The sequence below is a fragment of the Falco naumanni genome, chromosome 5 (assembly GCF_017639655.2).
Source record: "Falco naumanni isolate bFalNau1 chromosome 5, bFalNau1.pat, whole genome shotgun sequence".
Classification (NCBI taxonomy): Eukaryota; Metazoa; Chordata; class Aves; order Falconiformes; family Falconidae; genus Falco; species Falco naumanni.
In genome coordinates this window covers 29943592-29961197 of record NC_054058.1, presented here as the reverse complement: position 1 = coordinate 29961197, position 17606 = coordinate 29943592, and the positions used below count along the sequence as shown (strand labels likewise).

Genomic DNA, 17606 nt, shown 5'->3' with positions numbered 1-17606 from the left:
TACAGTGCACCAACAATACAGATACCTGCATGGATGTAGCTTCTGTACAAGGAAAACATGGTAGTAAAATCTAGTTTCTCACTGCCGCTTTATCCCTGCTCTGCAGGGGAGATTACCATCAATAAACCATCTTCACCCACAAACTAAGCTGGCATGTAAAACAGCTGGACAGACTGACATCTGTTCCTGCGCACAAGCAACATGAATCAACTTTGCTTCACTGAAACCTGATCCAAACTCTTATACTGACTTGAGTGCAGCTTAGTACTTGCCCTCATGACAAGAGCAAGCAATAGTGAGAAAAGCAGTTCCTCTAGCCATTCCTTTGTTCATGATCCCATTTCTAAAAGGGGTAATTTTCTTTTTAATAATGGAAGTGAGGTCCAGTACCCTGGGCCTTCAGTCCTTCAGCCTGGCTGTGTGGGTTGTACAGGTTGTCTGTCCTCTGCATCACGGCAGTCACATATTCCTTCCTTTCAAACAAACTGAGGTGGTTTGGTTTGATTTTCTTCCTTTAAACCACCTGTTTGTAGAATTTCCTTTCCACACGGGACAGGGTTTGGGGTTTTTTTGTTTGTTTGTTTGTTTGTCTCTAAAGTTTACAGTACCATTTCAAACTGTCAGTTTCTGAAATGTCAGGATTTCTGACTGCAGAATCAGAATTTGTACAGCTCCACCTGCAAGAGATGTGAAGCAGGGGTTACGCTTATCTATTGGATCCTGTCTGAAATGGACAGGAGCACTTGCACTGATGCCAAAACTCCTCTGGCAGACAGTGATCCACCACTTCGAACAGGGCAGCTGCTATACTCCTCTTCCAGCTCTTGTTGTCTTAGATCTGCCAGTGGTGACTTGCGTCTGAGATCCAAGATGGGAGAAAATGTCAGAACATAGGAAAAATGTCCCACTTGGTTAAAAAAAACAGCTATGACCTATGTGGGCAAACCAAGAAGTCCTAATATGAAATGCCCTAACTGTTACTTGTACCTGGTCTCAGGGCCAGGAATGCATCTGAGTGGTTTAGAGATACAGCCTTTACCTCTGATCACCTTCCAGCCTCTGAACACAACCCCTTCCCTTTTGACAAGGAACAGATAATTAGCTAACCATCCTTTGCAATCAAAGCACTCTCTTTGGTCATCGTTGCATCCTCGCTGAGGCCGCACATGTTTTCAGCGAAGATCCGGAAGTAGTACTCGTTTCCTATGATGAGCTCGTTAATGGTGGCACTGGTGCGGTGGTAGTGCTCCATTACTGTGAACCATTCCTGAAAGATACAGACACAGAGACTGAGCTTCCCCACAGCACCAGCACCTCTCAGCCATGAGTTGCTTAGAAGAATCATCAAGCTTGTGGGAGTAAGATTTTTCTTTTAAGGGAATGTTAATGAATGCTAAAATAGTGAAGCTAACGGTAATGAATGAGGTGAGTGATAATGAGAATACCACAGAGCTCACTGCTGAGCAGTGAAGGCTGAATGGAAAGTGACCTCTCCCGAATTGTTACAGTCTGTTTGTTGAGAAGGTTTGTTTTAGGAAATCCAATATTACAAAGGCTGTATTGTGTGAAGCAAGGCAGGCTCCATTCCTTGTCCACGCTGCTGACTGAGAAGGTACTGCGGCAGATCAGAAAACTGGAGGCACTGAGGGAAAAGTATTAGCATGTACTCACAAGACGCCAGTGTGCTAATCTACCCCCTGTTCCACAGGCTGAGTGTTCATGAGCAATGTAATTTTATGCAGGTAGTCCTCTTGTATCTAAAGGCTCAGACGGGGAGGTGGGTTTTAGCACTTTAGTCTTGCAGCAGTAACAGGACATGTGAATTCTATCCTAGTACACAAAACCTGAGTAACAAACTGAGATGAAAGAGATTAATGCTACAATGCAATTAATATAAAGTGCAGTGTGACCACAGCAATGTTTTTGCTTTTCTTTACTGTGCCTGCCCTACATAGTTTTCTTGCTTTTCTAAAGGCGAGCTTGTGCTGAGTTCCCTGTGCCACAGTCTGCATTGATATTTGGTCACCTTTAGGAGCCAAAGCGCCTTTTGGGAAAACAGTTTTCTATAGAGGGCCAGCTATGCCAGAACTGCAAAATTCACCACCACAGGGAATGCGGGGACACTACGACCTGAATGATCCATGATACACTGGACCCTAGACACTGCTGTTGTTGCTTTCTCCTTGACACAGTGATATAGAGACAGGGGACATCATTGCTTTGGTTGCTATACAGAGAGCATCTATTCTTATAGTCTGAGGAGAAAATAAAAATGAAGGATGGGGTGGGAAACAGTGGCACAGGAAGAATGAATTGATCAGACCATGAAGCAGATGAACATACTAAAGTGGGAGAAGGGAACAGGAAAAATATTTGTTTAGGTAAGGCAACTCCCAAAATACTGTCTGAGATTTTCAGTATTTAAATCTGCAATTAAGTGTTAAATCTAAGAATCCAACTACTGTCTTTTAAGGAATTGTAAAATTCATGTTAGTTTAATGAAAATAATAAACATCTCTGTATTGCATTTTTAATCTGTTAATCTCAAAGCAGTTTGCAAAATACATAGGTACCATTTTGACATGGGTATTAAGGAGTGGCAATGACTTCCACAATGTGACACTACAGGTCTGAATACAGCAGTACTACATTTTGATTCTAGTAACAACCTACTGCCTTCAGAATTAATGTTTTGGGGTTTTATTTTCTGTGCTGAGACAAAGGAAAAAAAAACCAAATTACTTTCCTCAGATCCACCTGTCCTTTCCTTCTTAGTCCTCCTCTTTGGTGTCACCTGAAAACATTCCCATTTCTAGGCTTTAGATACAGTGAACAGGAGATTTTTAGATTTTTCAGAGAGGTATTGCAGATTTTCTGAACACTGACTAATCAATGCTTTGTCCGCCTACATCAATTTAAGCTTGTAAGGAATTTTATTTTTAAAAGGGAGAATTCATGAATACATCAGTCATTTGAACATCTTTTTACTACTTACCATACTCTTCTTATCTGCTTTTTGAATAGTGTACCCAGTAATGGCAGCATTGCCATCATCTTTTGGTGGCTTCCATGATAAATTTACATTCTCTCCCCAGACGTCCTCAATAGTTACAACCTCTGGTGGGCCTGGGCGATCTGTAATGAAAATATGGCAGCTGACATTTTCTGCTGTTTGCTTTCTCTGTCTCTGTCTTTCCTACACACACCTTCCACTTAGTTTGATTTCTCTCTCTTTCTTTCAACATGCACATGCCAAAACTAATGTCAAAAGAAAGCTGAGGTTGGAAAATAAAACTTGCCAAAGTTAAGACAGAATTTTCAGAATTCTGAAAAACTTCAATTGACCACTTTGTGAGTATGGTTTCTGATATGCATATGCTCTTGAATTGCATAAGGGCATGATAGTTTGGAAAAGGTAATACCAGTTGGAGATGTGATCCTAAAAGACAAGGTCAGACAATCATAAAGGCTGTGACCAGTTTTGCCTATTATGTAAAGAAACAGATGGGTAAAAAAGAAAAGTAACTGTGCTTTCTTGTCTGCCTTTCCTACTTTCATGTATTTTCAGTGTTTAGGATTTCTTCTCCATTAAACTTGTGACAAAGTTACTATGAATTTACTGCCATTTCGGACTATGGATACCACTCAACAGGAAAAAGCTTGCATCCTGGATAGACAAGAACATGAAAAACATAACAATAAAAAAAAAAAAAGACTGACATGTTCCAGCAAGGACCTGCCGTTGTGTAGGGAGGTTTACTTAGAGACCACAAATCTACATCCAAGTAATTGGATGTGGAGAGTTATCACTGGCAAGAAGGATTCTCTTTGGGATTCCTCTCCTTTCCTATAGCTGTGGAATGACTGGAGTCTGCTTCTGTGGCATGCATTTATTTCTGTTTCTCAAAACATACCAACAATCTGAATATCTATTGTAGCTTTGTCCTCCAAGTTCTCTACTTCCACTTTCATGTCATATTCGCCTGAGTGGCTCCTTTCTGCTTTTCGGATGAAAATGATAGTGTCATTCTCAGTGTTGCGGATGTTGATATCGTTCTTGTCGATTGGAGAACCATTTTTCTGCCATGACACTTTTGCTCTTGGTCTTCCCTGTGAGAACCCAGGAAAGTTTGATTTTGGGAGGGAAAAGGAAGGGAGTGAAAACAGATTTGTTTCCCCTTTTTCCCAAACAGGAAATAAGAAACTGTTCTGAAAGAAACTGAGAATTCTTTTTGCATTTGAGATGTAATCATATTAATTTACCTAAAACACATAATTCTTTCTTTCTTTCTTCCCCGCCCCCCCCCCCCCCCCCCCCCCCCCCCCCCCCCCCCAGGAGATTGAAAATATTTGCAAATTTTGGCTGAATTAGGTAATCAACTTTCAGGCTAAATTTGGTAGTTAATTTCTACTTTTCTAAAAGAAAGAGAAAACCCCAGAAAACGCAGAACAAAATATTTTGCACTCTGGAAGTGGCTACATTCCCTACACTGCTAGTGGAAGAGGAAAGTAATAAACTAAACCTCCAGGGATCTCTTTTCTTTCATTGCAAAAGCTGTTAGAATAGTTGTTAGGTAGGCTGGATTGATATATTTTCTGTGCCTTTTTTGTGGGCCTAGTAGTGCCCAATTTCAGTACTGAACTCAGAGTAAATTTCACCTGCTTTACCATGGGATTTGCCTTCCTGAGGAAAACAATTGCAGATGCTGTCTGAAAAGAGTAATCTCACACCTTTTTGAATGCCTTATCTTAGAGAATAACCACAGAATCCTCCTTTAATTTCTCAAGAGCAGTGTATCTTGCAGTGTATTGCTGATCAAGGTTTTATTAGGCTTTTATCGGCCTTGTGGAAGGCAGATTATGCCTACCCAGTATCTTTATGTGTGCAGACATGAAATAGAAATTAATTCTGCCATAATCCTTGTATTCAGAGGAATAAGGACCCTGCAGGTAGAGAGGTGTGGGAATGAAGGTTAATATGATGCTGTGGGAAATTGTGCTATAGCTGTAGAAATAATCATGTTATAGCTGCAATCTCAAGGATTCTATAGGAGACAGTGAAACTGCCCACTCTTCCCCTCCCTTTTCCTCTCTCATGACAAAAAAATCATTAAATGCTACAGTCCTCACCCTTGATACCATATCAAACTACTGCCAGTGTAATCATTTTGCATTCTGTTAGCAATCATCTCACATGTAATGTCTACTGTGAGCAGTATCCTTGGTATAAGAGATGACAAATCAGCCTAAGCTAGTTCACCCAATTCATTAATTAGCTTGACATAATTTCTTTGAGATGTCAAAGCAAAAGCTTTCAAGCATGTACTTCAGGGTGCTTCCATATCTGCTTTAGTTAACTCTCTGGCCTACCAAAGTTGCACAGAAATAAGTTAAAAAGCAGCAGTATAAGAAAAATAGAGTATTTTCTTGTAAATGTTTTTAATTCTTACCTGGAAAGGAATAACAAGATTCACAGTTTCTCCAACTCTTCGAGTATAGGTTTGTTTCAAGTGTCTTGGTAGACGAATCTTTGGAGGTTCTGAAAAAAAACCAAAATTTTGTGTTTGACAGTTATCTTCTTTTCTAACTGAGGCAGCAGTGGTGGGCATTGGTATAAATAGGAGACTGTGTGGTCTACAGTTCCAGAAGTGACTAATGAGTGAGGTATCTTAAATTTCTTGGTCCCACAATATTACATTCAGTACATCGTCACTTTTTGTAATACCAAATGCTATGGCGGTAGGAATAGGTGGAATAAAGCACAACTTTAAAAAAGCAACATCAGGCTCAGGTTTGGCATAAAAACAAGCTCTGAAAGACTCAGAAACAAAACAAATTAAAAGAATTAAGATTTTTTTAAACACAGTTTCATGATTTCTAGCCACTGCACAATGGCTTTGTAAGGCCATATCATCTTTTTCCAACAACAAGTACTAGCCTTAATAAAACAGGATTAGGTATGGAAGCAGAGTGTATATGTGGGTGAGCATAGGCAGGAGGATCTTACCTATCACTTCCTTGACTAAAATAGGCTGTGGGTGGTACCTGGGCTCACTTTCACCAGCAGCATTCACAGCTTTAACTCTCACAAGGATTTTTGAGCCAGTCGGCAGGTCATTGATAGTAAACTTCGTTTTGTCTGTCAGCTCCGGGTTAGCCACAATCCATTCATCAGCTAGTTTAGGGAAAAGAGGAGGGGAGGACGAGGGGAGGACGAATCGAAAGAATAGGGAATTATAAATACATTCACTACATGGATGAGGAAAATTACAGAACAGTAACAGATTCATTTTATTTTAATGAATACCTCTGTTTTTCTAGTTATGTTATAACATGATATTGATTTACTTCCATACATAGGAAGAATGTTTCAAACTTTAAAGGGTTTCTGTTTATTATACATTTATATTTAAAGAAATAGATGGTTTTAGAGTGTGTCTATCATTTAATTGTACCAGAGAGAAAACTGATTAGTTTTTAAATTCAACTGATAGAAAACAAGGGGTACATAGACTATATTTCCAGAACACTCATCATTGCTTTAACAGCTTCCTTGGAGCAAAGTGGGTTTTACAATTAATTTCAACCAGTACTGAGTAACCTTGAAAGTACCACTGAGAGCACAGGGATGAGAGAAACACAGAATATTCACAAATTGCAATTAAATGCCATATCTTATTGTGCCTTTAAAAAAGGAAGGCTGTGCCAGAATTATTCACATAATTACAGCATTCTCAGGTTTTTTATCCTCCCCCTAGGCAGTTGCATGTAATCCATAGAGTGATCATAACAGTACAATCTTTCAGAAGAGCTTCAATTACAAATGATACTTTCTTTTCCACCCTGCCCTCCAAACACAGAATGCTTTAACACTGCTGGCACCTTGACATTTGGAGTCAGATTTATGCAGTGGCAAGTCAGTATCAATACTTTCTACATCATATAAAGACAGCAAGATAGCATTATAAAATTGGCACAGAAGACAAGAGAACTATTATAAACTAGAAAGCCTCACAGACTTAGAGTGCAATACTGTGGTTACATTTTCAGAACTGTGTGTCTTACTTTTAAGAAATAAGTTCTCTTTAAGCTGCTTCTCTCAGCTTCTAGCAGAAGATGATTGCAATCAGTGACTGTTCCCTGAGCACCTCCCCCTCCCTTATACATGTACTACAGCAAGTTCTGTAGACTGTTGCCCCTAAAATTCACTTTCAGAAATTTATCTTTATTTTTACAGAGAGAGTTTTTCTTTCATTAAAGATTTATATCCTTTGTTGAATACTGTACCTTCCAGGTTAAAAGGTGGCTCCAGCAATTCCTCAGACAGATCTGTCGATATACCTTGTGAGAATCCATCTTTAAAATTAATCAGAGACACCCACTTTCACACAGATGGAGCATTTTGTCAGTGGTTAGCAATTCCTGTTAGTAAGTATGCAAAGATAGATGCTGGGCTTTAAAGATTTAGAGGACCCGTATTTAGGGAGACTGCAGGGAGGAAAGAGATGGAAGAGGGCATCTAGATCAAAGAACAGTTATGCATGATGCTCACAGGAAAGCTAAGGACAAAGGAAGAGGAGGAGAGAAGGTTGGTTTTTTTCCTTGGGCTTGATTACAGCCCTGGAAAGATGAAAAGAAAGAGACAAAAGGAACATCTGGAAGAGAGAAACAAAACAAAATGATGGGAGAAAGTGTAGCAGGAGAAGAAAACACATCATAGAAGAGAAGAAATTCAGAGAATTCTGAGAGACAGAAGAGAAGTCTTGGAAAAAAACTTGGGGAAACAGAGGAAGAGAACACATTTAGCTAAAGGCAACATAGAAAGAAAAGTAAAGAAGGCCAAAACCATGGATGATGACAGATATGATGTAATCACTAAAGCTTTATTTCCTGGAAAAGGCAATCACTGCCCTGGATTTCCTGGAATCCTGGACATGGCTATTTTCAGGATAATAAAAATACCATTCTAGTATCTGGCAAAGATCTCAGCCAACAGAGACTCTCTGAAATGCTTATTTACTAGCTATGAAAACTGATCGTCTGTAGGTACAATGGCCCTTGGAAGATAGATAAACGTAGTGTCCTAGGGAAAACTAGGGCCAAGCTCATCAGGCTACCCTGGAAAGAGCCAGTTGGCAGCATACTTTAGTAGGAATTGACTTCTCCAGTGCCAACAAGATTTGGTCTGCTCCACATCTCTGCAGCAAGAATTTCAAGTTGAAAGTTGTAAACTAGCCCTGGGGAGTTCTATATTCAGGTTATTCACACCCATGCAATGCCAGCTCCAGATGCTCATGATGAACTCCAGTTCAGTAATATATACAGAGAGCTGTCGAAGGTGCTACCATAATTAAGCAAGTCCAAGAGTCCACCATGTTGATCACATTATGACGTTCAGACTAAAGGGAAAAAACAGTTTTTGTGATGTCAAACCAATGCTCATGGTATTTGATTCTTCTAAACTATAATTATATATATATATATTGTCCTCCTATTTTCAGCTTGTGACTTCTCATATGATTTCTATGTTAAGGAAGACTCAAAAAAGCCCTCTTCAAAACTACTTCAGTGACATGATGAAAGAATGGAGAAGGTAAAGACAAATGAGTTTACAACAGTTAACTAGAAGAAAAGAACAGCAGAATGAATATAGACAGTCATTAAAAGTATCTTGAAATGGAAGAGTTATTAAACATTATAGAAGAAATTAGTTTGAGGCAGAACAGGCACTGAAAGGACTGAGAAAAGGAGGCACTGTCATATTGCAAGAAAAAAAGGACCAAACACAAAGAGGATGTATATTTGAATAACAAGTCTTTTTGAGTTGGGATTTTCTACTAAGATGGCTTCTTCCTAACCATTTTCATAACATATATACATAAATAATGTCAATTGTGTATATATAGATGTATATGCATATATAGGAGGCATATATAGATATACATAAACACTCAGAAAGCTATGTAAAATACATTGTACCCATTGTATTTTAACTGAGATGGGTAACAATAAAATGACAGACTTGGCTGCCATTTTGTTGTGTCTTCATATGTTTTAAACCTATCTGAAAAGAAAAAATTAAAGAATTTGTTCCATTCAACCGGTATACAATGATCCTCTGTCTAATAGCTCTTAAAAGAGATTTGGGAGATTCCTCTAAAAACCATAGTTTTCATTAGCATATATGTATTTCTCATCCTCTCTGACCACCTAATTTGGATATATGATACTGTAATGTCAAGGGTTTTATGACAGTAGCATATTACAAGCACTTGTAATTTTTCCCCCGCCATCCTACCAATGCTAACGAGAACATAATATACAGCATACACTGAAGTCCTTACATTGACAGTCCCCTTTATATTCCCATACATCTTGCCTGTGCAATGGAAACATTATAGGAATGCTACATCTTGATGTAAGACTGCATGCTTACTTGTCCTGAGCGGTTTCTGCAGCTCCTTCCCAATATACAAGGAAAACCCTTCCTACCATTCCAGCTGTGTCTGCCTTCAGGGAATCTTCTCCAGACCTCTGAGCTTCTTGAAGTCTGTTCCTGCTCCTTACAGATATTCCGCTCAATACTAGAAGATGCTGAGTGCTCCTGAGAAAAGCCTGCGGTTCTTCTTCACTCCCTCTCCCACTCGCCTGAGTGAGAGCTGAGGGCACTCTGCTCCTGTGGTATCTGACCACTTTTGTGAACTACTCTTTTCCTGGATTGTCTGAATCTGAAACATGTGACAATGTGAATGGCAAGTTCTGTCCTCTACCTCTCGTCTCCAGGCTGTGGAAAAGCTTTCATTGAAATAAATGCCTTTACGAAAAAAGGTGTCCAACTCATCACTTGATTTACAGTGCAATTAAGAGCAGCAGCTAGCAGAGCTGAGTATAATGGTATCCCATTCATCCGAATGTACAACACTGCTGGAGTCCCACGGGCTGGCATTTGCCCGCAGAAGCTGGGTATCGCACAATTGCACATACGGCTCCAGGCTATTTGATACTTACCCTGGTGTTGGTGGATTTTACTTTTTGAAAATAGATTTCATTTGATGCCAGCTAAGAATATCACCTGCTGGAAAATACTGTTTCTGCTGCTTGATCACCAAAGACTCTTAGTTGTAAAATATAAATTATATTTCCCTATTCCTTGTTATTTTACTCTCGTAAGTTTATTCAGTCTCTTACATCTTTCTTTCTCCTTCAGTTCTGCACAGATTTACGTCTTAGATGGACATAGTTAAAGATCCTGTATCTAACTACAATGAAACATTGGAGAAATTCAAAATCCAGACACGAACATTGCATGCCTAGATAAATTCTACAGCCAGCTATTGAAGAGGCTGTCTGTCCTCAGTATTGGGAACTGGCATTTGAATTAGCCAGTTAGTAATATGTCAAGATCGGGATTACCACACTGAGGACCTCTCATCCCTAAAACCCAGCCAACATGCGCATACTTTTGACCACGCTTACAGCCATTCATTATTTCCTACTCATCCATCCATCCATCCATCCATCCATCCACTCTTTACTGCATTGACTCTTCATTTAGCTTAAAAAAAAGAGGATAGCTATTAACACGGAACTTGGTACACTACAACAGATTATAAGGCTTTTGATTTGGATTTCAGATCAAATACTAGATGGGTTGAAATACAATCAATTGGTGGGATCTGGAATACAAACCAAAGGAAGCCTGAAAAAAACCCTGCTGCTTGAGGTTTTCTGACTGATTAGTCTCTGCCTTAAAGTGAGAGCACCTAATACCTGTAGAGAAAAAAATGGAGAAAGTCTCACCTACTTTCACTGTGAGTAACATACCACAGTCGTTGTCACTTACTTCCTTCGAAGCAGTACTCTACAACATAGCCATCTAACCCTGCTGCTCCAATGTGGTCTGGTGGCCTCCATTTCATTGTAACTGAGGTGTCAGTCACTCCATCCACTGCCAGGAGAGTTGGTGGACTAGTAACAGCTGAAGCAAGCAGGCAGCGGGGAGAAGGCAGAAAACAGTGTTACAATTAAGGGTTTATATTTATGGTGTGTATTGCTCTAATTTAGCATCATAGGTGACAGGCTAAATCCTGCCTACCAGGCATTTCCAGTCACCCCTGGCACATCTTTCCCAATTCGGACCAAACTAGAAGAAACAGGTACCTCATCCTTTGTCTGCTCACAGCCTACCCCAGAGTTAAATTCCTCCTGCTGAGGAGTGAGGAGGACAAACAGTAGTGGAAGGTTGTGAGCTGTGTATTCTCCAACAGTAGGTATTTTCTGTCAAGAGGAGAGCATGTTGTAGCAATAATAGGCACCTTCTTCCCTCTCCTCTGCATTGTGTGGGGCCACTGAGCAAGGTGGGAACCTTTGCTGGCCTACAGAACAAGACACCTTTCTTATACAGGGACTTATAGCTGTCAAAGTAGTTTGAAAAATCTGTTTCTTTATATGCAAAAGCCACCAGATTAGTCTGTCACTAGGTGAATGACAAGGCCCTCTAGCTGTTACATTAATATAAAGCAATAAAATGACACATAGAATAGTATACAGTATGACCTAGCCTAATCTGGATTGTCTGCAAAAGGATATTGAAAATATGGGATCCCCTTCTGGGAAAAAAGCCCTTACTTCAGCTAATGGGGATCCATGAGACAGAGAGTGAAATTAGGGACTATTTAAATGTATCTTATTGTATGTTTTGTTGCAATATTGGGCAAATTCACTCAATTTTTTTCCATAGATTTCTATGTTTATGATAGATCATATACCTATGGCTATTCTTTTTAAATGGAAACGTATGGATTATTGGTGAATACTTGTACATTTTTAAATGGCAAGCTACTATTAACAGCAAAGTACAAGTAGTGAAACATGAAAGGTTGTCTCATTTTCATACAGTGCAACCTGCAAATAGTGATCTTTACACTTCTGGTCACTTTTCCTGAGCATTTTTGGCCAAAAGCCAGTGTCTGACTGAATTTATAGCAGCAGAAAGACACACAAAACAACAAAGACTATAATCTACTATCTTTATCAGTTTTCTAAATTGCTGGTTTGACTGGCAATAGTTTGACTCTATTGACTCAGGAGGTACCTATGATACACACAAACATCAAACTGTTAAGTCTTGTCCTTAAAACACGTTGACCATAGTATTGACCATATCAGGCTCAACTACAGTGTGTCACTTTTATTGTAGTGCACCATTTTTCTGTCTATACATCCTTGTTTCATGTTTATAAAAGATGATAAGTCCTTCAGACATAGACATATAATAAAGACAGGTCCTGAGCAACACAAGTGCAATGGGAACTACAGTTACACAATTAGATGACTGTAATAATGTATTAATGATAATTTTCTAAATGCATACCTATCTTTATGCCCTTGATTACTTACCTAAAGGAACAAAGGACTTAGAAGGCATACTTGGTTTGGAAATGCCTATTGCATTAACAGCAAATACACGGACCTCATAAGCAACACCTTCAATCATCTTCTTTGGCTCAAAAGTTGTTTCTTTACACAGTTCAAAATTCAACCTCATCCACCTGGAGCTTTGTTTCTTTTTCCTTTCAATGAAATATCCTATTGACCAAACAAAACATTATTATACTAAGTGGTAGCAAAAAGCTCAATAGTGAGGGGTCTAGTTTTTGACTGCTCAAGGGCCTTTTTTTTCTGGAAACACATCAATATCCCCTTCTAGCCTCAGAGTGGTTTAGGGGCTATTGTTAAGTTTTTCCAATTGCAAGCTGTCTGGTAGTCACCTGTTCGGCTTTCACAGCCACCTACGAACTTTTTTCAGACTTCACTTACAAAACCACTGTGTTTAGTTCAGAGTGAAAAGGGCCCCTCTGACTTTCCTCTTTGTTCAGTATTGGAAGATATTCTGATTTACTCAGTAAATTGTTTCTGAAATTCTTGGTAACATTCAAACGGGCTAACTGTTCAAAGTTTGGTGTTACAAGAGGTTGCCTTTCAAGTAGGGGCGTTCATAATGTGGCAACATACAAAATGACAAATCTCAAAGCATTAGAAAAATAGGTATCTCATAAAGTTGAGGACTGGTTAGAACATTCTTGCAACTGGATACTTCAAGGTTCAGCTCTCCAGGGCCTGAGCTACACTCAGACCCTATTGCGTTAATTATTTGGAGTTTGTTTCTTTTGTCTATATTAGAGCATCAACACAAAAAAAATTATAAAAATAAATAAAAAAAGGACGTACCTAAGATGGGTGATCCACCATCATTTGCTGGAGGTTCCCAGGTCATAACACACCAGTCTTCACCCACCTCAGTCACATTTGGTGCCTGAGGAGGATCAGGGACATCTGTTGTACACAAAGTAAATATTATTTAAAAAAAAAATATGTTTCTTCTTTTTGCATAGGTTGAAATAAAAAAAGTCAAATAAGAAACAATTTGACGTGCAACAGGAGTTCCTAATGAGGAGGGAGAGAGGAAGGTGGTCTTTGTGGATCCTGGCAGGTGGTTAGGAAGGCATAAGCTCTTCAGCACAGTCAGGACGCCTGAGAGGCACTTGAGGGTGTGTGATAAGAGAGAGCCCAGGACCACAAGGCGCATGGAGAACAGAGTGTTAAGGGCAGCCTGAGGCAGCTGCACACATTTGGCCCCTGCAGCATGAGATGGCAGCGGGGTGATAATTAGCTCCCACTTGAATCCCATGCTAAGCTCCTGTGTCCTTTGGGGACGCTGGGCCTTAGTATCCTTGCACCTCAATTCTACATCTGAAAACGGGGACAAACAGGGAAATGGAATTTTTCTGAGACTCCACAACAGTTTGGTAGCTAGGGAGGACAGCACCTACAGAAAAGACCCTGCAGATACAGAAAGAATTTGTCTCTTGTTGCAGTGCAGAAAAGTAGGGTTCTTCAAGGAGCAGTTATTGAGAAGTCCTGTGATAAAAGACATGGCTCAGGTACACTGTTCCACATGACTTACCAACCACTTTAATGTTGATTAAAGCTGTGTCCTCTCCAGCCTCATTCTTTAACGTTATTCTGAAAGGACCTGAATCCTCCCTCTCAGCTGTATCTATGACCAGACAGCTGCTGTCTGAGTATGTTTCTGCCCGTATTCTTCCACTGTCTGTGAGCCACTAGAAAGCAAAGCAAGCAGAGGGAAAAGTCATATTTTCTGGATTTCAGAATCAAAATTCTCAAAAATCAAAATCTAAATGCAGTAAAGGATACTTCAGAAAAATACTAAAGCAACTATAAGAAAAAACACACAAAGCTCAGAATTTCAGTCACCTAATGATCACAAAAATGACAAAATAATTGAGGGACAAATTAATAACTTTAAATTGCAGTAACTGTTTAGTACTCAGATCAGCCTTTGCATCTCAAAGGAAGAGGCACTAGCCTTAGTTGTCCTGTGAGCAAGAACATGCTTTTGTCAACACTGCTGTCATTAATTTGATGGAAAAAGAGTAGTGGTTTCTCCCAGAAGTCAGACTGAAATGTAATTAATTTAGTTTAAACATCAGAGTGATCGTAGTGCTCAGTAGTTTTTCCTCACAGATTTCAAATGCTGGCACATATTTTGGAGTAAGAGCTCCCCTAGAATAATTCCCTATTTGACAAGTCCACAGTGATGATACTACAATTAATATTTGAAAAATAGTAGTCAAGAGGTTTGCCTAGATAGTTCTGACAAATCCAGTAATAATAACATGTTCCAGCTTCCGCATACAACAAAAATTTAGATGTGAAAAGTGGCTTTTTGGCATTACACAGTCAGGGATTAATCTGTGCAGTTTTGTTTTAAGACACCAGATGCAGGATGCCAGTTGCCCAGCCTGTCATTTCATTCAGGGCTTGACACTCTATCAGGATTTATCTTTTGTTTTCCCAAACAAACCTGGCAGCCATTCTGGGCACTATGTACAGAAGAAGTAGCCATTTGGTATTTTCACTAGTTTTCTTCTGCATCTCATACATCCCTCTCCTTTATAATTTATTTATAGCAAACCACATTTTTTCCGTTGTTAGTTTCAGCTTTTCCTCAAAAAGACTGAAAAGGTACTAAATAATATTTATCCATTTTACCCTTTCTTCTTGAGCAAGGAGAGTTTTTTGGATCAAGTGCATCTCCTCCTTATTTTCTGCATTAAAATCAATGTCTTCACAAGGCTAGAGGTTATTTTTTGAAGGAAAAGGCCCATGGTTAAGCTGAAGAGATGTGTATAATGACAATGTACCTTGTCCCCTTTACTCCACATGACTTTTGGAGTTGGCTCGCCAGTGATGGGGATCTCAAGTCGTAGTTTGCTTCCTGCCACTACTGTCACAATGTTACCTTCCCCAAGACCATCCAGGTGGAGTTTAGGAGGATCTGAAAAAGGAGAGTTTGTTCAAATGTGCTATGTAGCTGCCAATGTAGAGAAACATGGTCTATGTTTTGTATTTTCCTGGTATTTTTAGTCAACTGATATTTTGTTCATAAGAAAATTTGTTAAGAGGATTTCTTTTTAAGGAAATAGTTGTCTGATGAAAAATTGTGGCACCGCACAGATTTTGAAATAGTAAGATCATAAAAAAATAAATCTGTCTTGCTGAGGCAGAATTATATATATTCAGGTAAATTCTGAGAGAGATTTCCTCTAAGTGGCTCTTGTGAATTTCCTTTGCAGGCTTTCTATAACACTTTTTACCTTGCTTCAGACATCACTGTTCTTACAGTGTAAAAGTTTTCTTAACTCAAATCCTTTTTCTGAAAATGAAATGGCCACTTTTATTGTACCCTATCCTCATACAACCTTTTTTTAATGTATTGGAAGTTGTGTCAGTGGGCATACCCCTCTAGTACCACTTCCGTCTTCATTCTCCCTAAACCTTGCCAATACTTGTTCTAACACAGATATTTCATTTCTTTCAGCTTCAATTACAGAACGTATTTTGTAAAACTTTGGTCATTTATATTGCTTTCCTTTTGACTTCCCAGTTGCTGGTTGCAGTTAAAAGCCAGTGATGTATTGTGGTGGGAAGGTCAATGCCTTGTTTTATTCTTGTTTGAAAGACTGGGATCGTTAACAAGCCTTCTGTTTGGCTGATGAATAAAAGCTGGCCACAAACATTTTGCTTGCTATATATCATTTAACATATTTAAGGAATAGGTAAGTGTGCACCTATTCTACTAAACTTTTACAAAACTCATAGTAGTGATTTAGGTTTAGATATTAAACATCAAAAGCCTTCCCCAGGAGCTTGTGAACTACGTATAAGCTATGAGCAGATCCTGAGCACAGGCAAAGCACTCTGACTAGGTCGCTTGCACTTTGCCAAAGCAAAGTTTTCTCTGGTAGATGCCTGCTCAGAGGAAACGAACTAATTGTAATCAAGGATATTTCACACTGCTTTTAATTTCCACAGGTCAAAGAAAGGGATGCTATATATAAGTCATTGTGCCATATACTTACCCACAACATGTACTTTGCATGGAATGTTAATATTATAGGCATCTGGTACAAACATGTATTCAGCCTCATCATCAACAGCAGCACTCGCTATAACAAATCTGTGGATTCTGTAAAAAATTGTAAAAGAAATCAATGTAAATTATTTTTGAAGACAGGTTGGTTGAAGCTATAAGGAAAAAACTGTGAAAATTCAAGTCTGTGCAAGTGTGTAAAATTACTGACTAAAAGTCCTTTGCTGGCTGCTTAGTGGTATTTTACCTGGTTAAATACTGTGTGGTTTACACAAAATGCTGTTGAGACAACCACCAAATAATGTAACCAATTCTAATATCTTTTTGTTTGAATACAGAAATAGAAAAATACAGGAATATAATCTTTTTGATGCAGGGATTCTGTGTCACTGGCATTAGATTGTACTTTGATTGTTCAAGGAGAAATCTTTAGGTGATCCCATTATAGGAATATCCTGACTTTATTAGACCATTTTTGTGACAGGATCCAATCTACTATTTGTGTGCCAAAATAAAGAAATGAGTGAGCAAAGCACACACTGCTTTTACTTCCTAACTGTGTCTTCCAGTATGATGATATTTTTGCTCTCCTATGACCTGCAGTGGCTAAGTTTTGTTCAACGTAGGACTCACTTCTGTGCCCTTTCTGCTACCCTTCACCTCACCCTATGGGCTTACATGGGTTGTGGGGAGCTCCTTCACCTTATGTCAGTCCAAAGGCTCACTGCACAGCTGGCGCTTGTCCATTACTGCAACTTAGTGAGTGTTATGGAGTCAATGTAGACATTTCATAGCCTGTTTAGGATCATCTTCACAAATGCAGTTCCCAGCTGTACGAATGGCCTACTAAGCTGAAGTGTAGTTTAAGGCAGGACCTGTTGTTGGTTGTTTTATTTAACTGACAAACTTTCCATGAAAAAGGACCGGTTATAAGTGCGAAGGGACCTGATATCTCCACATACTTTGCATGGGAAAGTAGACCATGCATGGTCTAAGTTGACACAACAGAAGCTATCAGAAAAACAGACATTTAAAAGCTATATATTTTTTAAAATGTCTAACAATGATTTTACTTTGCTACTTAATATCACATACTAACAGCAATAGCAATGTCAAGAAAATGCGTAGCTTGAACTTAGATAGATCAAGG

The 17606-nt window shown here is 39.1% G+C and overlaps 1 protein-coding gene across 6 annotated transcripts in view; it reads right to left on the bottom strand.

Moving 5' to 3' along the window:
• MYBPC1 (myosin binding protein C1) overlaps window positions 1-17606 on the bottom strand; it is a 79168-nt gene that overhangs the window by 10957 nt on the left and 50605 nt on the right. For 4 of the 6 annotated variants that reach the window (XM_040596726.1, XM_040596722.1, XM_040596725.1 and 1 more), the window contains 12 exons: window positions 16446-16552; window positions 15228-15361; window positions 13967-14123; window positions 13231-13335; window positions 12400-12588; window positions 10844-10978; window positions 7288-7356; window positions 6008-6175; window positions 5451-5539; window positions 3915-4110; window positions 2996-3135; window positions 1108-1267 (listed from right to left, as the gene is read on the bottom strand). In XM_040596726.1, coding sequence (XP_040452660.1) covers window positions 1108-1267; window positions 2996-3135; window positions 3915-4110; window positions 5451-5539; window positions 6008-6175; window positions 7288-7356; window positions 10844-10978; window positions 12400-12588; window positions 13231-13335; window positions 13967-14123; window positions 15228-15361; window positions 16446-16552 — 1649 coding nt within the window. The remainder of the gene's footprint in view (window positions 1-1107; window positions 1268-2995; window positions 3136-3914; window positions 4111-5450; window positions 5540-6007; window positions 6176-7287; window positions 7357-10843; window positions 10979-12399; window positions 12589-13230; window positions 13336-13966; window positions 14124-15227; window positions 15362-16445; window positions 16553-17606) is intronic. The other 2 variants (XM_040596724.1, XM_040596727.1) reach the window with 1 other exon arrangement.